Source organism: Pimephales promelas, chromosome 16, assembly GCF_988280905.1.
Source record: "Pimephales promelas chromosome 16, fPimPro1.hap1.1, whole genome shotgun sequence".
NCBI lineage: Eukaryota > Metazoa > Chordata > Actinopteri > Cypriniformes > Leuciscidae > Pimephales > Pimephales promelas.
The window spans coordinates 34,595,439-34,619,982 of NC_142784.1; the positions used below are offsets into that span (position 1 = coordinate 34,595,439).

At 41.2% G+C, this 24,544-nt stretch overlaps 1 protein-coding gene across 3 annotated transcripts in view; it reads right to left on the bottom strand.

The window, feature by feature from the left end:
* Positions 1 to 468: 468 nt before the first annotated feature.
* The window catches only part of map4k1 (mitogen-activated protein kinase kinase kinase kinase 1), a 28,972-nt gene continuing 4,896 nt past the window's right edge, over positions 469 to 24,544 (bottom strand). For all 3 annotated transcript variants that reach the window (XM_039670062.2, XM_039670064.2, XM_039670063.2), the window contains 31 exons: positions 19,495 to 19,552; positions 19,181 to 19,271; positions 16,557 to 16,621; positions 15,180 to 15,235; positions 15,050 to 15,097; positions 13,940 to 13,982; positions 12,969 to 13,041; positions 12,580 to 12,711; positions 12,405 to 12,467; positions 12,226 to 12,307; positions 12,020 to 12,136; positions 11,738 to 11,819; positions 11,582 to 11,640; positions 11,378 to 11,439; positions 11,238 to 11,282; positions 10,481 to 10,501; positions 10,351 to 10,396; positions 9,927 to 10,089; positions 7,700 to 7,800; positions 7,451 to 7,492; positions 7,252 to 7,330; positions 7,099 to 7,175; positions 6,951 to 7,011; positions 5,694 to 5,796; positions 3,811 to 3,869; positions 3,325 to 3,428; positions 2,163 to 2,340; positions 1,948 to 2,016; positions 1,010 to 1,102; positions 796 to 922; positions 469 to 672 (listed from right to left, as the gene is read on the bottom strand). In XM_039670062.2, the coding sequence (XP_039525996.2) occupies positions 579 to 672; positions 796 to 922; positions 1,010 to 1,102; positions 1,948 to 2,016; positions 2,163 to 2,340; positions 3,325 to 3,428; positions 3,811 to 3,869; positions 5,694 to 5,796; positions 6,951 to 7,011; positions 7,099 to 7,175; positions 7,252 to 7,330; positions 7,451 to 7,492; positions 7,700 to 7,800; positions 9,927 to 10,089; positions 10,351 to 10,396; positions 10,481 to 10,501; positions 11,238 to 11,282; positions 11,378 to 11,439; positions 11,582 to 11,640; positions 11,738 to 11,819; positions 12,020 to 12,136; positions 12,226 to 12,307; positions 12,405 to 12,467; positions 12,580 to 12,711; positions 12,969 to 13,041; positions 13,940 to 13,982; positions 15,050 to 15,097; positions 15,180 to 15,235; positions 16,557 to 16,621; positions 19,181 to 19,271; positions 19,495 to 19,552 (2,493 nt within the window). In that variant the 3' untranslated portion in view covers positions 469 to 578. The remainder of the gene's footprint in view (positions 673 to 795; positions 923 to 1,009; positions 1,103 to 1,947; positions 2,017 to 2,162; positions 2,341 to 3,324; positions 3,429 to 3,810; positions 3,870 to 5,693; positions 5,797 to 6,950; positions 7,012 to 7,098; positions 7,176 to 7,251; positions 7,331 to 7,450; positions 7,493 to 7,699; positions 7,801 to 9,926; positions 10,090 to 10,350; positions 10,397 to 10,480; positions 10,502 to 11,237; positions 11,283 to 11,377; positions 11,440 to 11,581; positions 11,641 to 11,737; positions 11,820 to 12,019; positions 12,137 to 12,225; positions 12,308 to 12,404; positions 12,468 to 12,579; positions 12,712 to 12,968; positions 13,042 to 13,939; positions 13,983 to 15,049; positions 15,098 to 15,179; positions 15,236 to 16,556; positions 16,622 to 19,180; positions 19,272 to 19,494; positions 19,553 to 24,544) is intronic.

Consider the following 24,544-nt stretch of genomic DNA (forward strand, 5'->3'; position numbering starts at 1 on the left):
CTGACCTGGAAACAGTGAGGAAAACTACAAGCGCGATGGAGCCGCGCCGCGACACAGGGAAACCCATCAGAGATGAGGAAGATGATGATGATGAGTCAACTATCCATCTATCTATCCATCCATCCATCCAGTTAAATATGTCATATTTGCAGACAGTGCTTTATTACAGTAGACATTTAATCATCTTAAATGAGTTTTATTTTCATAGTAAACATTTTTTTTGTTACATTCACATCTTTTGTTGATTCAGCAGTGTGTGTGTGTCAGTGTGTGTGTGTGTGTGTGTTCTCCTGTGGTGTTCAGATCAGCAAACACACACTAAAAACATTCTGACCACAAGGTGTCGCTGCTCTCTCACTCAAACATCCTCACACGCACACACACATATGCACATACGCACTCCTCAGATCCTCTCAGACACACACACACACACACACACACACACCCACTAGAGACAGACACGAGTCGTCACACCTGTACTGACGTCTTTATTAACATCAGTGTAATTTACATGAATGTAAGGGAACTTTGTAAGGCAGTCCTGTGTGTGTGTGTGTGTGTGTGTGTTTATCGCACACTCAGGAAACAGGGGCGGAGTCAACCGTCTCCAGGATGTACAGATTGCAGAGTCCTGATTGGTCATCACACGCTCGCTTCTCCATGACAACGGTTCTGTCGACAGGAATCAAACTAATCATAATGAGAGAACGTTTGGACCAGAAAATGATTTAGATGTAAAGTTTCACTTTGTGTGTGAGTGTGTGTGTGTGTGTGTGTGTGTGTGTGTGTGTTCACCTGTCGGACCCCAGCAGCCGGAAGATCCTCTTGGGGTCTGTGATCTCCTGCAGGATCTCTGATGACCCTTGACCTCTGCGCTGCCAGCCGTGCTTCCAGACCGCGATCAGTGTGTCCTCGTAATACACTGAGAACACAGAGTGTGTTTGTGACAAAGGATTCCGGCTCGTACAGCACGTCTCACACACACACACACACACACACACACACTCACCCACGGAGTCTATGTCTAACTTAAAGGTGACGTCCGTCGGCAGGAGTCGGTGGCTTTTGGCGAATCCGTCCAGAGAGACTGTGTGAACACAACCTGATGATAACAGAAAACACCATCATCACAGTGTGTGTGTGTGTGTGTGTGTGTGTGTGTGTGTGTGTGTGTGTGTGTGTGTGAGACTGCGTGAATCGGCGTCAAAGACACTCTTTCATGACATTTGACAAACCTGTCTGAGAGAGCGAGTGTGTGTGTGTATGTGTGAGTGTGTGTGTGTATGTGTGAGTGTGTGTGAGTCTGTATGTGTGAGACTGTGTGTGTGTGTTTGTAAGTGTGTGTGGAATGTTCCATTCATGTAACAAACCTTCTGTGGCCATTGAAGGAATATTCTGGGTTATTTACAGCATGTGTGTGTGTGTGTGTGTGTGATGTTTATTTCCACAGACAATATTTTCGACTTTTTAAAAACAAGTGTGAAATGTGTTTACCTGTAAATTCAGTCTGCTGTGTGTGTGTGTCAGTAAATTATCATTATCATTTAAAGAGACATGCACCTCATTATCATTTAAAGAGACATGCACCTCATTATCATTTAAAGAGACATGCACCTCATTATCATTTAAAGAGACATGCACCTCATTATCATTTAAAGAGACATGCAGCTCATTATCATTTAAAGAGACATGCACCTCATTATCATTTAAAGAGACATGCACCTCACTATCGCACCTCATTATCATTTAAAGAGACATGCACCTCACAGACACTCCTGAGAGCTGAGTGAGCACCTCATTATATAAAGGGACATGCAACTCATTATCATATTAAGAGACATGCACCTCATTATCAATTAAAGAGACATGCACCTCATTATCAATTAAAGAGACATGCACCTCACACACACTCCTGAGATCTGAGTTTGTGTTGATAATGATACTCACTGTCAATCAAAACCAGCAATGTGTCTCCATCCAGCTGATGCAACTGAACTCTGTCAGCACAGCGACTCTCTGAGAAACACACACACACACACACACACAAAGAAGGGTTATGTGTTAGTAGAGTTACTATGGTATGTGAGAGTGTGAGTATGTGAGTGTGTTAGTGTATGAATATGTGTGAGTGAGTATGTGTGTGTGTGTGTGTGTGTGCTCACCCAGTCCAGTGTCAGTGAACCAGGAGGTGTTAGAGTTGAGATCGATGTAGTCGAGCTGCACCGGCTGAGACGCTCCGGCTCCTCGACTCGCCCGGATATAAACCTGCGGATATTCCTGATCTGGGACCAGCAGCATCTGGAACAATCGCAGCGGCGCCGGCAGCGGGAAGTCGAATTGCTGACGCAACAGAGAAAACACACTTTACTCATCAACGACTCATTACATGACGGCAAAGACATTCATAATGTTACAAAAGATCCCATTTCAAATAAACTTTCTATTCATCAAAGAATCCTGAAAAACAAAATGTATCACAGTTTCCACAAAAATATCAACTGATAATAACCATAAATGTGTGTTGATCATCAGATCCTCATATTAAGAGTGATTTGTGAAGGTTCATGTGACACTGAAGACTGAAGTAATGATGATAAATTCAGCTTTGATGACAGGAATGATGAGTGTGAGACGACCGGAGACGCTGTGGCGTGTGTGTGTGTGGGCGAGGGGACTGAATGAAAGGTCAGTGAGAGACAGTGAGACACACGATATCTGCAGTAATATTTAAAGAGACATATTATTACCCTTTTCACCAGATGTAATATAATAAATCTATGGCGTTCCTAGTGTGTGTGTGTGTGTGTAAGTTCACCTCAAACCCCTAGATCATTAACTATAGCATGTTAAAATCAACACTTTTTGGGTGTAAGCAAAAACACTCTGTTTTTGTGTGTGTGTAATGCAAATGAGGCTTAGCTCCGCCCCCGTTCAGAGCCTTCACACTGGCAATAACAGGCCAATCCCACTCAGACAGTCTCAGAATAACTCTTACGCTCACGTTTTCGCTCATAACTTCATGAAGCATGCTCTGATCGTGAAATATGGCACATCATTATTTACAGCAGATTCTCACTATTACAACGAGTCCGAAGTCAACATAATCCATTGTGTTGATCACATGACAACATTATAATAAGATCCTCTTCATTCGTCAGAAGGGGATGACATGTTTGCAGAGAAAGGCTAACAGTGTTTCACTTCTCATGTTTTCTGGTTCGGTGGAAGCACCGGATTACAGCACTCACACACACACTCACACACACACACACACGGAGAAAGTCAGATTGTCACGAGTGTCCTCTTTAAAGGCAGTTCTCTCACCTTGATCAGCATGAACTTGTGCATGGGCTCGTACCACTGCAACAGAACCACACTGGACTCCAGCGCACAGCACAGGAACACACACCCGTTCTGAGCGTTATGAGCTGCACACACACACACAAACACACACACACTGGTTTATTATGGAGCCAGATTAGCCTAAAAAATAATACTTTTACTAAACAAAATCCAATGCACAGCATAGTTACACTTTACAAATTCAAAACATACACAAAAGCACAAATATCTCTCCAAATGTTCACACAAGTGCATCTTACCTACAAAAGGTCAAATGTTTACATCAAGCTTTGAATTAATTTCCATCCCACATTTGTGAATGATGTTACATGTATTTATGGATTTATTTGCACGTGCGCAGACTCTGAATCTGTGTGCGGCATTTGAGGAGATGTTTATGCTTTTGTGTATTTATGAATTGTGTTTTGAATTTAGGAATGGGATTTTGTAAATGTGAGAGCGTCTCACCCACTGAACACGTCCTGCATCCCTTTGTGTCGGGAATCTTCGTGCTGATCGCAAACTTCCTGTTGTGAGACGGAGAACACAGATTAGATTGTGTGTGTGTGTGTGTGTGTGTCATTCCTTTATTTGGGTCACTCAGTCACAAAGTTCCGTTAAGAGTGATGGATCCTGTGTGGTTTCTCTGTTTTAAAGCATGTGTGGTTAGAATCGAACAGCTCAGTGCTGCTGCAGCAAGTGTGTGTCACACTGGTTAATTTGCCCCTATTCTTCTATTTGAATAGTTCCTAGTTTAGTTCTGGTTCCTCCTACAAAAAGTTCACATCAAAAATCACTTTCATTTTCTGATAATATTCATTGCAGAATCAGCTCTTTTCAAAGATTTCTACTCAGTTGGTCAGATGGTCCAGTCTGTTGTGATTGGTCAGATGGTCCAGTCTGCTGTGATTGGTCTGCTCTGCTCTGATTGGTCAGATGGTCCAGTCTGCTGTGATTGGTCTGCTCTGATTGGTCAGATGGTCCAGTCTGCTGTGATTGGTCTGCTCTGATTGGTCAGATGGTCCAGTCTGCTGTGATTGGTCTGCTCTGCTCTGATTGGTCAGATGGTCCAGTCTGCTGTGATTGCTCTGCTCTGCTCTGATTGGTCAGATGGTCCAGTCTGCTGTGATTGCTCTGCTCTGCTCTGATTGGTCAGATGGTCCAGTCTGCTGTGATTGGTCTGCTCTGCTCTGATTGGTCAGATGGTCCAGTCTGCTGTGATTGCTCTGCTCTGCTCTGATTGGTCAGATGGTCCAGTCTGCTGTGATTGCTCTGCTCTGCTCTGATTGGTCAGATGGTCCAGTCTGCTGTGATTGCTCTGCTCTGCTCTGATTGGTCAGATGGTCCAGTCTGCTGTGATTGCTCTGCTCTGCTCTGATTGGTCAGATGGTCCAGTCTGCTGTGATTGGTCTGCTCTGCTCTGATTGGTCAGATGGTCCAGTCTGCTGTGATTGGTCTGCTCTGCTCTGATTGGTCAGATGGCCCAGTCTGTTGTGATTGGTCTGCTCTGATTGGTCAGATGGTCCAGTCTGCTGTGATTGGTCTGCTCTGATTGGTCAGATGACCCAGTCTGCTGTGATTGGTCTGCTCTGCTCTGATTGGTTAGATGGCCCAGTCTGCTGTGATTGGTCTGCTCTGCTCTGATTGGTCAGATGGTCCAGTCTGCTGTGATTGGTCTGCTCTGCTCTGATTGGTCAGATGGTCCAGTCTGCTGTGATTGGTCTGCTCTGATTGGTCAGATGGTCCAGTCTGCTGTGATTGGTCTGCTCTGATTGGTCAGATGGTCCAGTCTGCTGTGATTGGTCTGCTCTGCTCTGATTGGTCAGATGGTCCAGTCTGCTGTGATTGGTCTGCTCTGCTCTGATTGGTCAGATGGTCCAGTCTGCTGTGATTGGTCTGCTCTGCTCTGATTGGTCAGATGGCCCAGTCTGTTGTGATTGGTCTGCTCTGCTCTGATTGGTTAGATGGCCCAGTCTGTTGTGATTGGTCTGCTCTGATTGGTCAGATGGTCCAGTCTGCTGTGATTGGTCTGCTCTGATTGGTCAGATGGTCCAGTCTGCTGTGATTGGTCTGCTCTGCTCTGATTGGTCAGATGGTCCAGGCTGTTGTGATTGGTCTGCTCTGCTCTGATTGGTCAGATGGTCCAGTCTGCTCTGATTGGTCAGATGATCAGAATAGCTTCTTTCATTTAGGAGACAAAAACTCCACTTATCTGAACTTTGATCTTTGCAGACCTTTTACAATCATAAACAGCTTTATTACACACTGCATGAAAGGCACTATCTGAAAAAGCATAATCTGGGCACTTTAATCATTTAAATGCATATGATGTAACAAAAGGTGTCAGTTACCGTGGCAACAGTCTGTGTGTGGGCAAGGCCACGATGCGATGCTCTCTGCGTGTGTGTTCGTACAGCTCCTTCAGTGCGTGCGAGTGCAGCTGCGAGGACTTCCCTGTTACACACATCAACCACTCTATCTGTCAGTCAGTGCCAACCAGTTTATGTGTCGAAGCACGTCATAAAAATTATGACTTGCAAAGTCTAAATTATGTTTTGTCATTTTGTATATTTTTGTACGTCAATAACCTTTTTCCATTCGAATTTTATTCTTTTTATGTCAAATTCGACTTTAATACCATAATTAGGACATTTAACGTCAAAAAAACTTAAAACATTGTAATTTGACCTTTTTATGTCAAAACTATGACTTTTTAAATCTGAGTTTCAACTTATGTAAATGTCGACTTAAATACCATAAGTCCTGGTTAAATTTCGAATTAGTAAGTCATAATTTCACCTTTTGTCATAAATACTACTTTATTCATTCTGAATTTCAATTATGTCAATATCAAACTTAATATCATAATTAGGTCTTGTTAAGTCATAAATTACATTATGCCATAAATAGTTGATTGACATACTAAGTTCTATTATGGTGAAATTATGACTAAGTCACAAATTCACCTTTTTTGTGTCATAAGTATGAATGACTTAGTAGCATAATTGCAACTTTTTCATAATGTAAATATGTCTTATTTAGACTGATATAATCTGACTTTTTATGTCAATTTGGACTTGTGTTGAAATTGACTTACAATATCGTAATTTCACCATTTTATTTTGTAACTATGACTTTTCAGTGTTTGAATTTCTAAGTATGTCAATAGCGACATTAATATCATAATCAGGAATTAAAAAAATTATATAAATATATATATATATATAAAAATTATAATATAAATAAATATAAAATATAAAAATTATATAAATATATATAAAAATTATAATATATTTTTAAAGAAGTAACAATTTTAAAAAATTGTCACAATTTTACCCTGACAACATTTTAATGTCAAAAGACTTTTTGATGCTTTAATATCATAAGGATATGTTTTCTCACAGCAGCAAGTCATAATTTCACCTTTTTGTCAATTAGGGCTTAGAATGTCAGTTTTGACTTTTAATACCATAATTAGGACTTTTTATGTAAAAATTATAAAACTAAAATTATGTCATAATTGAGACTTTTTGTCATATGAAGTGGCAGAAACGGTCTTTCTTCGCTCCATAAATAAAGGGGATTGACATGATCTGAGTGTTCCTCACCTGAGACGGACATTAAGACGTTCCCGATGGTGTAAACCCACACACACTTTCCCGGAAACAGCTGAGAGGGAGAGCGAGAGTCAGAGAAGGATCAGAACGAGCTGACGGGGTGTGTGTGTGTGTGTGTGTGTGTGTGTGAGTGTCTCACCAGCTCCATGGTGGTCTCAGACCCGTTGAGGTTTAGTGTGAAGATGCCCTCGTCGGCCCCGAAGATCAGGTGTTGATCTAAAGCAGAGAGCAGGAGCGTTACTGAGCGTTCTCGGGCCAGAACACACTCCCGACGGAGATGCGGGACGCGTACCTTTAGTGACGGGATGCTCCCATGAGGTCGAGCAGTTCAGCTTCAGAGGACAGCCGTGGAAAACCTTCCTGAAGGCGATCTGCTCATCAACACACACACACACACACACACACACATTTATATAATGCCATTGTGTTAATTGCTAATATTTGTTCTCTGAACGCCGCGGGTTGCCCGGAGAAGCGTGTCGAACACGTACCGGTGGTTTCCTGATCACCGGACTCACACACTGGACCGGATCCTGAACGAGAGCGAGAAACACACAGTCAGACGCTTCAACCACTTCCTGCGAGCAAACGAGCGAGAGCGAGAGCACGAAACCGAGACTCTTGCAGATGCAGAGCAGGAGATCGACACACTGATCACACACAGGAAAATAACACCGCCTTGCAGGAGACTCAACACACACACTTCCTGCTTTAAAACACTCGAGTAGAAAGTGGCGCACCTGAGGAGCTTGTCTTCTTCTGCGGTCTTTCTTAGGCGGGAGTTCAGGAGGAAGAAGATCCAGTGGAGGATCAGTGTGAAAACTGGAGAACGCAGACGGATCTACAGTACACACACACACACACACACACACAGTGAGTTAAACAAGTGTATCAGGAGCAGTGTAACTCATTTAACTTGAGTGATGTAATCAGATTACTTTTTGAAAGTTACTAGTAAAGTAACCAGTGTTGTGCAAGTTACTTCCAAACTGTAATACATTAGGTATTACTTGTTACTGTCATTTAAAAGTAATTCATTACCTTACAATACAATGCGTTACATTACTCATGTATTATTTTTGAGTTACTTTCACCAAGTAGAACTTAACTTTTGGGCTGTAACGATATGCAAATATGAAACCGAAATCGCGATTCGCCACATCCACGAACCTACAGAATCGCGACACGCCTCTTCCAGCTCCAGCGTTATTCTCCTCACCGTCCAGATCCAATGCTGCCTTATCTTTAAATTAGGCTATTAGTATTATTTGAAGTTAACATTATAAAATACGTAGACCTACACCACAAAACTAGCTGAGGTAAATTATTATTATTTAAAATTGGGGAAGTCCAGCATTATGGACATGATGACATTTGCAGTCAAAACTTGAAATAAAAATACATGTATTGAAACGTATATAGGCTACTTCCTTAAAGGACTCCAGACATTAGACATTAGACAAATATCAGTCTGTTTTATTTGTAATATTAGGGAAAAGACACACAAAAAAATAGGAGACAAAATATATTTTTTGTAATTCTGTTAATTACACTGCGCAAATCGGATGAGGAAGGGTTGGCTCTCCAGTCTCCATAGTACTTAAAATATTCATTTTATTTTAGTTTTCGTGTTCGCATTTATGAGGAAAAAACACTGTTACAGACGCGACCGCTCTGAACCGGCAGTAAAAGACTGCTTTAAAACTTTCACATAACAGTCCCTCCAGGATTTCACGATTTTTTTTTGTGATTTTTGCGATCAAAATGACTGATTTTGTGGTGGTAATTTCCAAAAATTTGTGAAAAAATTTGCGATTTATATATAACATTTACCATAATAGTATTTAGTCCTTCCAGAAAAACGCGGAGTTTTTTTGTGATTGTTGCGGGCAAAAATTGATTGATTAGCCTACTCGGCCCGTTTTCTTTAAAAATGCGATGGAATATGCGGGATATTTATGCAATTTTATGCGATGAAATTGCAGGAATTTGCAAAAATTGAGAGAACTTGCAAAAATTGCGGTTTGATGAAAAAGATTTCTCTTTTTCAGTGATTCCCCCAACATCCTGTTCTCACTAGGCTAATGTAAGAGTCATTTCTTATTACTTCCTTTGATAAGCAAGCATACTACATCATAGAAAGTGCTGGGAATATTTAATTTCTCATCTTGTTTTATTTCAGACTGTAACGAGTGTAAATAAGGTGTGGCCCCTTTAAGAGCTCTCTGCAGTGTTATATGTGCGCCTCGAACACCCCATGTCTGTTTGATGCTACTTCTTTTATCTTATGTTGTTTATTAAGTAACGATGTGACGGTAGAACGTGTGACGGACAGTTATACGAGTTTGATTTGTGAGATGTCAATCGCCTCCGTGAGTCTGTCCGGCGTCGCGTAATTGCGTCACTTCATAACGTTCCCATGGAAACAGAGGGAAATGGCTGCTTTTGTGTGACGCAAACGGAACATTTTTTTAACTTTCTACTAAAATACACGTGACTTTTTTTTGCAACGAAAATGCGAGGATTATGAAATTATGCAAACCCCGCATATTTTGCAAGGAAATCGGCAATTTATGCGGCGAAAGTGCGGCGTATTTGAAAAAATGCGGCCCCCGCATAAATATGCGGACTTTGGCTGATTTTGCATTGAATTCAGCGATCGCATAATCGCGTTTTTCTGGAGGGACTGACATAAGTAAAAGCAGACAATACACTGTAATACAACTGTAATACAAGCCTCACTGAACATGTAACGAGTAAAATATTACTGAAAATTGATTAGTAATGCCTTACACTACAAGTAATATGTTACTGTAATGTATTTCTTTTGTAATGCGTCACTCCCAACACTGAAAGTAACGAATTACTTTTTAAAATTTCAGAGCTACTTTTCCACATGTATTGACTGACAGCTCTCCTGTGCTCGTGCAGAGGCGATGTGTGTGTGTGTGCGTGTGAGACACTCACCCGAGTTGACGTTGCGTACGGAGCGTGGGCGCGGGACGGGTCGAGTGTGTGTGTGTGTCCCGCTGGACGTCCTGAACAGTGGCGTCGGGACGCTGACGGCCAGAGCTTTACCGTGATCCTCGTCTGCGGTCACACTCTCCTCTGAACTCGTGCGCGGCTTCGTCTGCTCACACACACACACACACACATACACATACACTTTCTTAAAGCTAAATATAACAGCAATTAGTTAACATTTGATTTTTTATGAATTTATTTCCATATTTATGAGTTATATATTTAACATTTTAGTCTTTTTGTGAATGTATTTTCATCATATATATATATATATATATAAACGTATGTCTTTCCCTATATTTCAGGTTATGTTTTGTTGCTGTATCAGTGTTGATCATGAATACAGGATTGCCAGCGTTGATCTTACTCTGGGAGGAAGAGGAGGAGGAGCTTCATCGCTGTACTTCAGTGTGCTGATAAACAGAGGAGACTCGTCAGATCATTCAGAGTTCAGAGTTCAGAGACTGATGTGTGTGTGTGTGTGTGTGCTGAAGTACCTCAGTGAATGGCTGACAGGTCTGTGGGTGGAGAAGAGGATTAAAGAGGTGATTAATAACCACACACTCAACACAATCACACACACACTCAACACCATCACACACACTCTCAACACAATCAAACACACACACACACATGCATGATGAGGACGTGTAGATTAGTGTTTAATTCCAGCTAAAATCATAATTAGTTCCCTGAAAAAGGCTTCTAATCTTTGTTGTTATTGTTCATTAAAACATGTATAAATCAATAAAAAATAATTTTTGTTTATTGAAATAATATATATTATTTTATTTTTATTTTAATATATTTTATTTATTATTTTAAATATCTTATTTTGCATATATATCTTTTAAAATGAATTAAAAATAAACATAAAATATAAATAAAATATTAATGAAAAAATTTTAAAACATCAACAGAAAAATAGAAATGTTGCCTTGGCTAAATTAACCTGAAATAAAATGAAGGATAAATAGAATTATATATAACCCCCCCCCCACCCCCCCACCCCCCCCACCCCGACTAAAATCAAAATAAAAACTGGAAAAAAACAACAATAATTTTTTTTTTATTTAAATGTATAATTTTTGTAAAAATAAAATAAAATAAATAAAATAAAGTTTTTATATAAGAATAACCATACATAATATAATAATATACTGTGTGTAAATAATCTAAAATGAGGCTGAGATAGACCCAAGATTTGATTAAATGTACAGTGTGTGTAAAGTGAACGTGTGGAGAATATCTTACATTTCCACGTCGTCGTAATCGTCATCGGTGTCCACACTCTCGTCTCTGTCGGAGAGTTCATTACAACATGTGACTGCACACGTCATGTGACACACACTGCACAACCGTACACACACACACACACATGTGACACACTGTACCTGAGTGAGTGTTTGCTGTAAGACAGCGCAGGATTCGTCCACTGGCATCCTGTCAGCCGTATCTACACACACATCACAGGAGGGAATTTAACTGTGCGTATCACACACACACACATGTAGAGGAGCTCAAAGAGTTTAAATATCCTCGAGAACATCTTGAAAGGAAGGTTTCATCAGTCTGAACACACACACACACACACTAACCGTTGCTTCTGGAGACTCTCGTCTGTCGGCGACTGGCCTCTGTGTGTAAATCTGTTCCACTGGACACACACAAACCAGAGTTATCATGATGAACGAGTGAGTGTCTCTCTCTCTCTCTCTCTCTCTCTCTCACACACACACACACACACGTCTTACAGCTGATATCTGAGTTTGTTCTCTCTGCTCGGTTGTGTCGGTTGATTGAATGAATTCTTCTGAGTGATTGTGGGACAATAACCTGAGAGAGAGAGAGAGAGAGAGATGATGATGTCATTGTCACCTGACTTACACATGATAAAACAGATGATTGCTTGTCTTTTATTTAACAAACATTTGTTATCCAAAAGTGTGTTTGTGCGTGTGTGTGTGTGTGTAAGAGAGAAAGTAAGTGTGAATGAGTGTGTGTGTGTGTACGTGTTTGTGTGTGTGAGATTGTACCTCCAAATCATCGTCATCTGTGTGTAAATTGACTTTGAGTTTCTCAGGGTGTTTGAGTCTGTCCAGTAGTTCGAGGGTTAAGTCCTGTCTCAATGACGGCTGCGTCACAAACAAGTGCTGAAACAACACATGACACGAGTTCAGCTACATGAACACACACACACGCACACACACACACACACACACACACACACACACACACGTACTGTCAGCATCTTCTTGGCGCCGGGTCTCTTCTTCGGGTTCCTGATCAGCATGGACTTCACGAAGCTGTAGAACATGGTGGACCTGCAAGAAGATCCACAGTGAGAGACTCGTTCACTGAGAGAGCGGCCTTTACCTTCACTGGCTCGGGCGAGCGAGCGCTGGGGATTGGCTTTCTCACCATCGGGATTTGTCTTTGAGTTTGGGCGGCTGATAGCCACTCTTGGACATGAGGAACAGAACCCTGAGGAACAACACATGAAGCTCAGTGTTAGACTGCGATCTCTACAGAGTCTATAATGAGTGAGTGAGTGAGTGAGTGTGTGTGTGTCCAAGTGTGTGTGTGTTTTGTTCACCTCAGAGGATGGACATCAAACAGAGGAGGCTGTAGTTCTGCGAGTTCGATCGCTGTGATTCCCACAGACCAGATGTCACACAACTCATTATATCCACCCTTAATCTCCACAGCGGCCACTTCAGGAGCCATCCTGCGGGAAACACACACACACACACACACGACTGATACGATGACACTTCTGGAGAAGAACTACTCACAATGTTTGTGATCTTCGTCAAACTGCTAGTGTGTTTATTCTCAGTATTTCTGTCTTGTTTTCCAGGACAAATATAAGTAAACAAGACTTAATATTGGAAGTCATTTTGCTACAGGATCTTGGCCAGAATAAAGTACGACTGCAGTCAGAACTCAGTGATGAAAACAAACCAGAGAGGAAACAGATCTCACCAATACGGCGTCCCAATGAATGACATTCGACGGGCAAAAGTAGCTGTGATTTGTGCAGAAATTCCAAAGTCCGCTAAACACAGCGAGAGAGAGAGGAGTTTATAACAAACAGACAGACGGACTCACTCACTCACTCACTCATATACTCACTCACTCATATACTCATTCACCACTCACTCACTCATATACTCACTCACTCATATACTCACTCACTCACTCACTCACTCACTCATATACTCACTCACTCACTCATTCACTCACTCACTCATTCACTCACTCACTCACTCACTCACTCACTACTCAATCATTCACTCACTCACTCACTCACTCACTCATATACTCACTCACTCACTCATTCACTCACTCACTCACTCATTCACTCACTCACTCACTCACTCACTCACTCACTCATATACTCACTCACTCACTCATTCACTCACTCACTCACTCATTCACTCACTCACTCACTCACTCACTACTCAATCATTCACTCACTCACTCACTCACTCATATACTCACTCACTCACTCATATACTCACTCACTCACTCATTCACTCACTCACTCACTCACTCACTACTCAATCATTCACTCACTCACTACTCAATCATTCACTCACTCACTCACTCACTCAATCATTCACTCACTCACTACTCAATCATTCACTCACTCACTCACTCACTCAATCATTCACTCACTCACTCACTCATTCACTCACTCACTCACTCACTCACTCACTCACTCATTCACTCACTCATATACTCACTCACTACTCAATCATTCACTCACTCACTCACTACTCAATCATTCACTCACTCACTCACTCACTCAATCATTCACTCACTCACTCACTCAATCATTCACTCACTCACTCACTCACTCACTCACACACTGTGTGAAAGACACACAGAGGAGTGTTACACACACACATACGGAGCGACAGGTTCGATGGGTTTCAGTAGTTTCTACGAACCCAGTTTCACTTCTCCATGATCATTCAGAAGAATATTTGCACCCTAAAAAACAAACACACAAACTCAGATAACAGACAGAAACTGTCAGAGGACGGGGAACGCTTTGGTCGTTACAGTTTTTCTGAATTGCTAAAAACACATTTCTTGAAACCATCACTCGCCTTCTCAAAACCTTAAACACAAAACCACATTTACAGAACCTCTGACTCTTCTGGCAAAATCTCACCATCGTCTCAAAACCATTTCATCTGCTCAAAGTCACACAACGCTCTCAGATCACACACACACACACACACACACACGAGTCAACATTATAAACACTACAGATCATTCATTACACACTACAGAGAAAATGGAGAACAGTGAATCCAAAGCAGTTACAAGAAATAAGTATATTGTAACAAAGTAAAGTAATATTTCAATTATTTAAAGAAGTATAGTAATGACAACGTACAGTAGTGAGGTAATCAGTGGTGTACTGTACAGTAGTGATGTCATCAGTGGTGTACTGTGTGTACTGCAAGTGTAGTGTAGTACTGGATATTGTATAGTAGGCCTATCGAATGTGTGTATATTCAGCGCTTGTGTAGTGTGAACATACACTGACTGACTGCAGAAGCCAAAAAGATTACAGAAACTAATCACTCAGAAGAGTCATGACTGCAGAGTCAGTTATTACATACACACACTTTTGCTCCTCTAACACACACACACACACACACACACACACACTCTTCAGTGCAACATTGTGAGTAAATGTTGGGACTCTGAACTGACTTGTATATGTACAGTTAGTTTGATCTCATCATTAGAAATGAGTGTGAACAGCTTTAAGCCGTTGTGTATAAACGATGACAAGAGTGTTTTAGTTGTGTTTCGCATGTTTGGTGTTGTGAGTTATGAGTGTATCACAGTGGGAAATGTGTGTGAGTGAGAATGTGTTCAGAGTTTTGAAAAAAGAGTGCATGAGATTTGCAAACAGTGTTTTAACACCTGAAGATGATTAATGTTTTACAGAAGAGTGATGTTTTCGACACATTGGTTTGGAGAATGGGGTTTAGTGCTTTAGCAATTCAGAAAAACTGAACAAGTGTGTGAAGGGAGTGTACCTTGATGTCTCTGTGGATCTTTTTCTGTCCGTGAAGATAATCAAGACCCTGAGTAGAGATAAAGAGCAGACGTGAATTCCCTCTGAAAATAATTGTGTCTGGGTATGAATATATTTTAAAAGCACTTCACCTGTAGCATCTCTCGACACACGTAAGCGATCTGAGGCTCTGAGAGAGGACCGGTCACTGACAGAGAGAGAAAGAGAGAAAGAGAGAGAGAGAGAGAGAGAGAGAGAGAGAGAGAGAGAGAGAGATGATGATGATGATCAAACTCAAAATTTTTAGCTTCAAAATATCATGCTCATACTCACTCACTCTCACTCACACAGACACACGCATACTCAATAACTCACTCACTCACTCACTTACTAACTCACTCACACTCATTCACTCACATACACACACACACACACTCATTCACTCACTCACTACTCACTCACTCACTCACTCACTCATAAACTCACTCACTACTCACTCACTCACTCACTCACTCATATACTCACTCACTCACTCACTCACTCATATACTCACTCACTCACTCACTCACTCATATACTCACTCACTCACTCACTACTCACTCACTCATATACTCACTCACTCACTACTCACTCATATACTCACTCATATACTCACTCACACTCACTGACTCACTCACTTACTCACTCACTCACTCACTCATAAACTCACTCACTCACTCATATACTCACTCACTCACTCACTCACTACTCACTCACTCACTCACTCACACTCACTGACTCACTCACTCACTCACTCATATACTCACTCACTCACTCACTCACTACTCACTCACTCACTCACTCACTCATATACTCACTCACACTCACTGACTCACTCACTCACTCACTCACTCACTCATATACTCACTCATATACTCACTCACTACTCACTCACTCATATACTCACTCATTCATTCACTCACTCACATACACACTCATTCACTCACTCACTCACGCACGCACTCACTCACTCACTCACACACACACACTCACTCACTCACCTCTTTCACTCACTCACTCACTCACATACACACTCATTCACTCACTCATTCACTCTCTCACACACTGTCTCTCTCTCTCTCTCTCTCTGTCTCAAGAGTTTTTTTCAAGATTCAAATAGCTTTATTGGCATGGTGAACGAAATCTTTACATTGCCAAAGCATTCATAACACTACACAATACAAATGAGTAAATAATTATTAAAATAAAATAAATATTCTCTCTCTCTCACAGTCTCTTTCTCTCTCACACACATAGACACACACACAATTATGTGATAAAACATATCATCACACTCATCACACGAACACTGTGTTGTTCAGTACTGTTTTTAGAGAGTGACCCAAAGGCTTTGAAAGATTAAGATATTTTGATGACATTTAAAACAGGAAATCAAGTCATTTGTGTGTGTGTGTGTGTGTGTGTGTGTGTGTGTGTGTGTGTGTGAGAGAGAGAGAGAGAGAGAGAGAGAAATGTCAGATCCTCTTTACCGTGGTAAATGTCCTGCAGAGATCCTCCGCCGCAATACTCCATACAGATCCACAGTTTATTCATCCTACAACACAGTTTATCATTTACATCCATCCATCCGTCGTCTTCATTTAAAGGGTTTTTTAAGGTTAATTTAAAAGTAAATCAACACTTAATACTACCCAGCTGACAGGAAACGTTCTGGCAAGATTCTCTCAAAAGATATGAACAAGATATGAAGTTATCTGGTCTTTACACATTTCGCTAGGACACATATCTCATGTACATTTTTTATAATTTTTCTCACAGTTCTCCTAACTGACTAAAACGACCAAAACATATAATTCATGTCTCAAATCAACTCAGCAAACTCCACAGTTTAGCTCACATAGACTGAACAAGTGACTTAAATATTGAGAAATTGGTCCAAGTAACTGTGAAAAACTGCAATAATGTTCTCAAAACTTTGCCACAAACATATTTATGATGGTCAAAATGAAGTATTACTTACTAAGGACAATTGATAAGACAATAGTTACAATAGAGACAATACAGAACGTAAGAGTCAGAGTGCATCATAGGCGCATCACACGTTCAGTTATAGTAACTCACCACCAGGGTGGTTCCCCCGAGGACTAATGGTTCCCTGAGGACTAATGGTTCCCCGAGGACTAATTGTTCCCCAAGGACTAATGGTTCCCCAAGGACTAATGGTTCCCCAAGGACTAGTGGTTCCCCAAGGACTAATGGTTCCCCAAGGACTAATGGTTCCCCAAGGACTAGTGGTTCCCCAAGGACTAGTGGTTCCCCAAGGACTAATGGTTCCCCAAGGACTAATGGTTCCCTGAGGACTAATGGTTCCCCGAGGACTAATGGTTCCCCAAGGACTAATGGTTCCCCAAGGACTAATGGTTCTCCAAGGACTAGTGGTTCCCCAAGGACTAGTGGTTCCCCGAGGACTAATGGTTCCCCGAGGACTAATGGTTCCCCGAGGACTAATGGTTCCCCAAGGACTAATGGTTCCGCAAGGACTAGTGGTTCCCCAAGGACTAATGGTTCCCCGAGGATTAATGGTTCCCCGAGGACTAGTGGTTCCCCAAGGACAAGTGGTTCCCCGAGGACTAATGGTTCCCCAAGGACTAATGGTTCCCCGAGGACTAATGGTTCCCCAAGGACTAATGGTTCCCTGAGGACTAGTGGTTCCCCAAGGACTAATGGTTCCCCGAGGATTAATGGTTCCCCGAGGACTAGTGGTTCCCCAAGGACAAGTGGTTCCCCGAGGACTAGTGGTTCCCCAAGGACAAGTGGTTCCCCGAGGACTAATGGTTCCCCAAGGACTAATGGTTTCCTGAGGACAAGTGGTTCCCCAAGGACTAATGGTTCCCCAAGGACTACTGGTTCCCCAAGGACTAATGGTTTCCTTAGGACAAGTTGTTCCCCGAGGACTAATGGTTCCCTGAGGACAAATGGTTCCCCGAGGACTAGTAGTTCCCCAAGTACTAGTGGTTGCTCCAAGGACAAATGGTTCCCCAAGGACAAGTCGTTCCCCGAAGACTAATAGTTCCCCAAGGACTAATGGTTCCCCAAGGACTAGTGGTTCCCCAAGGACTACTGGTTCCCCAATGACTACTGGTTTCCTGAGGACAAGTGGTTCCCCGAGGATTAATGGTTCCCAGAGGACTAATGGTTCCCCAAGGACTAATGGTTCCCCAAGGACTACTGGTTTCCTGAGGACAAGTGGTTCCCCGAGGATTAATGGTTCCCAGAGGACTAATGGTTCCCTGAGGACAAGTGGTTCCCCGAGGACTAATGGTTCCCAAAGGACTAATGGTTCCCCAAGGACTACTGGTTTCCTGAGGACAAGTGGTTCCCCGAGGATTAATGGTTCCCAGAAGACTAATGGTTCCCTGAGGACAAGTGGTTCCCCGAGGACTAATGGTTCCCAAAGGACTAATGGTTCCCCAAGTACTAGTGGTTGCTCCAAGGACAAATGGTTCCCCAAGGATTAGTGGTTCCCCAAGGACTAATGGTTCCCCGAGGACTAGTGGTTTACAGAGAACTAATGGTTCCCCGAGGACTAATGTTGTGACTTTTATTTTGACGGCGCTATTCATTAGTTCATTAGTTTGCAATCTGTCTAACATTCCTGTCAAATACATTGAACTGTTATACATATAAAGTAGACAGTAATGAAGAGTTATGAGCGTATGGCGTGTGGTTGATATCCAGTGTTGCTGAACGAAAATACATAATCATGTTTCTCTTGGTGTCCTCAAAGTTGAGGTTGGATTTTCTCCTCAGTGTAAATTTTTTGGAGTAAATGTATAGGCTATAATCTGTGTGTATAAAAATGGCGGGTGCTGGTGTTTAGCGTGCGTCTGGCCAATCAGCGAACACTACCGTCACTGGTACTTCCTACAGCGCTGGTTTAGACCGACTCTGAAGTAGGAGTAAATTAGTTAGCCCAAAAGAGTTTCTGGAGCTAAAATCGTTCCTCGTTCCTGCGGTTCGAAACGCACCAAAATCAGGGACCTTCCGCCAATAGTTCTAGGAACTATGAGAAGGTTCCTCCGGTGGGAAAGCCTCTTATGTTGCCTTTCCCCAACGAGTCCTTGTTTCCAGTGTTAACCTGAGCGACTCTCACCTGATGTAACTGCCGTGATACGCCACGATGTTGCGGTGTTTACAGCTCTTCACCATCACAATCTCCTGCTGGATAACTGAGAAATCGTCCTCTGTTGAACACACACACACACACAGTGTTTTTAAAGCAGTGTTCTCAAACTCAGCTCCTGGAGGGACAAACGCTCCAACTTACACATTTCTAGTTAGTTATCCTAAACACCTTGATTAGCTGGATCATATGTGTTTAATTAAAGTTGGAGCTAAACTCTACAGGGCTGTGGCCCTTCAGGGACTGGGTTTGAGGGTTTCAGTATATAAGTGTGTGATACTCACCAGGCTCCATTTTGATGATTTTAATGGCTGCCAATTCCCCATTCTGTTTATTACGTGCCTGAAAACACACAAATACACACATTGAGTTTTCATGTTTTTAGGTTGACTTTCTTTAGACATGATTATTATACTGTACAACTTATTCCCTTTGACTAAACCTACCCAACACACACTTTGATTGTTTCAAAGCTTTACATACAGTAATAGGAAATACAGTCACATGCGCATAAGTCTGTCGTTATGAACCCAGTGTGACTGAGACTTTTGAGGTCTATCAGTGGCAACCAGTTAACACTAGGACTAAGGTTGTCTCTCCTGCATTGATCTGGATCTGGATCACTTGGCATATTTAAGAGGTTTCAGTTTACCAAGACATTGAAAATGATGGACCGGCCCCATCAAAGTTTGGACCTCAACCCCATTCAGAACATTTGGGGCAATTAGCGGCAGCGCCATAAACATTTGCGTTGAAGTTCTCGGGAGATATTTAGAGAGAGATGTGCTGCTGTAATAACAGCAAATGGTGGACATACCAAATATTAAAGTTAAAAGTGGATAAAAAAAACTGTACGACTCACTTCATCTGATGAAATTAAATGGCAAAAAAAGTCAATATTTTTAGATATGTCAGTAATAATTTTGGCCAACACTGTACAGTATATCCTCCTAAAATCTGACCCGCTCTCTTCCAGCTTGACAACAGTCACAAACTTCCTTTGAGTACCAATGGGAGTTGACTGGATATGATAGCTCAACAAATAAGGGTTTATCATGAGTATGACAGAGGGGTTCTGCTCTTCATATTCCAACTTCATAGCCAACTATGGTCGCAAGTTCTGTCGTAATCAGCAGATGAACGAGTCGGTGATACCCGAAACCATCGTTCCAATGAACATTCGCAGACAGGATCGCAGAGTTGTGTGTTTGGAGCGACAGATCTTGAGCAATGGTTAGAAGCAGAGTTTCTAGATTGTTTTACATGTGGACTCAATAAACCTTTATCTTGAGCAAAATAAGCAAGCTGACATTCAGTGCAATCGATATTTTTTATTTAGAAAACATACAAATGTAATTTACGTCTTTGAGTTTGTCAAGAGATTTAAAGGAGACATATCATTGCAAAATCCACTTTTTTAGCCCTTAAATGCATTTTGTTGTATATTTGGAGTGTTTATAAGTACAGAAAAGATGAAATTATTCTCTTCAGGTGATTCGTTTATATCTTTATATTCTGTTTTGGTCATATTTTTCAACCTGTTCAGATTTTTCTGTTGTCTATGACGTTTTTTTAACTATTACGTCACCGTATTTGCAGCAGAACTGACGAATAAGGACATCGACTACCGGCCCAACACTTCGAGCAATTCGCCATTATTATTTCTCGCTCCGATTTTGTAGTCCGAGCTCAATGATGCAGAAGTTACGAGAGGGCAAGTCAAAATGTTCGGTTGTTGGATGTAGTGACCTGATTCCCACTTCAACAACCTCCGCCAGTAACGTTATACAGAAGGGTTTGCCGATCGACTTCGTCTGAATGAGCGGTAAATTCCTTCTATCTTTGGAGACGACGAACAGAGCATTTCGATAAGCTGTAAATATCGTTAATAAAAATAAAGTACTTTACTTTCTTAAAACACATGGTGGTCATGGTTTAGCAGTACCTTTGTCTTTCTTTGTTTTTGTTTTGAAGTAACGTTACACGTCTGCAGTATTATTGTTCTCGAGTTTCATCATTGCTCATTTAGCTGCTTTTCTAAACGTATCATATTATCAATACAGATTGTTTGTGGTAAGATTAGACCGTAGTCATTTATCTTGTCAGTGTGCTTGTTTTAACAAGAGAAATAGTCGACTTTCACTAATAACACAAAACAGTTAACTCACATTGTTCTGCAGGTTCGTCGTCGTCTTTATAGACTCGCTCTGGCTCGAATATGTAAGGCTTGATGGACAAGTCTTCTGTTGTTGACATTTTATTAACGTGTGAATAAAAATGTTCTTTGAAGGTATCGTATATAATCGTGAATCTCTAATCAAACTACAATAATGGCCGAACGCGGGGAGTTGAACGGACCGTGAACTCATCTCCTTTTTATTTAAAGGGGCCGCTTTGAAACGGGTCGCTCACAGACGCACATCAGAAAAGGGGCTTGTGGAGCTATAATAATGAGGAATTCAGACCCAAGCATTGCAGACCACAACGGTATGATTTATATGTAAAAATTAATGATTTAAAAGCATGATATGTACCCTTTAAAGCACTGTTAAAGCACAAGAGTGCGCATGTGCGAATATGCTCCACTATGTAAGAACGAGTCTATGATTGAATCTGGAATAACTGAGATAGTCCTCAGATGCCATATCTGTCATTTATATAAAAACATCTAGAATTAATTTGATCTCAAACAGTTTTATTAAAATAAGTCAGTACCACGTGCGTGACGTCATAAATCGACGTGGTTGAAGGAACACTTTGGGACAATATGTGACTAGCAAGTTGATTTCTTCAACGATGCATCGTACAATAGCGGTGAAGCAGCGAGTTTACGGTTGTACGGGAAACACACCCCAGATTAGCGCTCGGTTTATCAATTTATGAATTTAAACTGTAATAATTTATGTAGCCTACGTGAAATTTTCAGCATGGGAATAGACTGTAAAATGACCAAAACAAATCCCATAGTCCACAACTTCTGCATTATCACACAAAATATGAACACAAGAACATGAAATTGAAAAAAAAAAGAAGTGAAAGTGACACGGTAACTCAGACTCGGAATTTGTCCTTTGCATATAACCCATACAAGTTCGTGCGCACACACACACACACACACGATTGGGGCGATTGGGTTCCTTGTTCAAGGGAACCGTCATTTCCTACCGCTATTGAGAATCGAACCCGCTTCCGAAACTTCCGAGTCTCTAACCATTAGGCCACGTCTGCTGGAATGTTTATGTTTATGGAATTTTATATGTAGTATGAATATCCACATGCTGGAGGAAAGAACAGACCGTTGCCTTGAGTGGAAAGTAGACACAAACACTCCTACACACACGACCATGAGCTGCACCAGTAAACAGGACAGCATCTGCTGATGACTCTGTTTATACAGCGCTTTCAAAGCAGCTTGACTGAGATAACAGGAAAATAATAACACAACAAAGTTTGTTTCCAGAAGAAAATAGCGTGACACGTGATGACGAACTCTCTTAGCGTTAAATTAGCACAGCTGCTAAACGCCTGAATCATTCCCAGCATTAGAGTGAATAAGCTTCGGGTGAATCATTTGATTTGAAGAAACTCTGAGGTTTGTTTTATGGTTAAAACCATTTGAGACAATTTCTGGATGTGGTTTCAAACATAATTTTTGTGAAGTTTCATTGTGAGATCGACAGCACAACACGACGACACCAGAGGCAGATAAATGTGCAGCAGAAACGCTCGAGTCTTCACAGATGCTGCAGCTGATAAAACCATGAATGTGTCTGCAGACGTTTCCTTTAAATTCCTTTAAACCGATAATATCATAAACTCTCACTTCTGCATTCGCCTCTATGAATAGCACCTGTTTCGAGCACACACCTCAGCTGAACACGAGTCCTTGCATAAAGCCAAGAAAATATCACAATATGAACAAAATATATAACAATATCTATCTATCTATCTATCTATCTATCTATCTATCTATCTATCTATCTATCTATCTATCTATCTATCTATCTATCTATCTATCTATCTATCTATCTGCCTGTTTAACTTTATGTAAGTCTGTCTATCTATCTAAAATATGTAAAACTGCAAGAATATGAAAACATCATTCGCTCAGGATAAAAACCATCATGAAAATGTAAAAGTCTTCATAATGGCAAATGTTCCAGCATGTGTGTTTATGTGGTTTACTGTACGAGTGACTGAGTGTGTGAGTGATATTGTCTTATGTCACTGGAAAGACCACATTTCATTCCACTTCAGAGTGTAAACAACTAACCTTAAGAATGTGTGTGTGTGTGTGTGTGTGTGTGTGTGTGTGTGTGGGCGGGTCAGAACCTACTCCACAGCCACGCCCCCTGACCTCACAGTAGATTCCCCACGTCTCACACACTGTGAGCCTCATTATCATGTCCTCGTGTTTCTGATCAAACTGAAAGGACACAGATTCGAGGTGAGCGTCGTGTGTTTGAGCTGTTGTTGTAAAACGAGCAGAACAGGTCGACTTAGGCTAATCAACACACTGATCACTTTAAAGGAGCAGTTCACTTTTAAAAAAAATAATTTACTCACCCCCATGTCATCTAAGATGTCCACGTCTTTCTTTCTTCAGTCGAAAAGAAATTAAGGTTTTTGATGAAAACATTCCAGGATTTTCTCCATATAATGGACTTCAATGGGGTCCAAACGGTTCAAGGTTCAAATGAGAGTTTCAGTGCAGCTTCAAAGGGCTTTAAACGACTCCAGACGATGAATAAGGGTCTTATCAAGCGAAACGAGCGGTCATTTAAAAAATAAATAAAAATGTTTAAGTTTTATAAGCACAAATGCTCGCCTTGCTCTGTTTTGTAATGCACGCGCATGACCCTCCTGTTCAAACTCGTTCATCGAACTGAACAAATCTTTTTTCGAGTCATGACTCGAAGAGTCCTATAAGACCCTTATTCATCGTCTGGTGTCGTTTAAAGCCCTTTAAAGCTGCACTGAAACTCTCATTTGGACCTTGAACCGTTTGGACCCCATTGAAGTCCATTATATGGAGAAAAATCCTGGAATGTTTTCATCAAAAACCTTCATTTCTTTTCGACTGAAGAAAGAAAGACGTGGACATCTTGGTTGACATTGGGGTGAGTAAATTATCAGCAAAAGTTTTTTTAAAAGTGAACTACTCCTTTAACGGCCACGCTTTTCGAGTTTGACGTCAAGATTCAAATCAAGAAAAGTGTTCATGTTTGAAAGGTTTTCTAGAACTTAAAACATCTCAAACACGCATTTCAGGCAAGACAGGCATTCAACTACATTAATCTACTTTAGCAATGAAATAAAGACGCCATTGAGCTC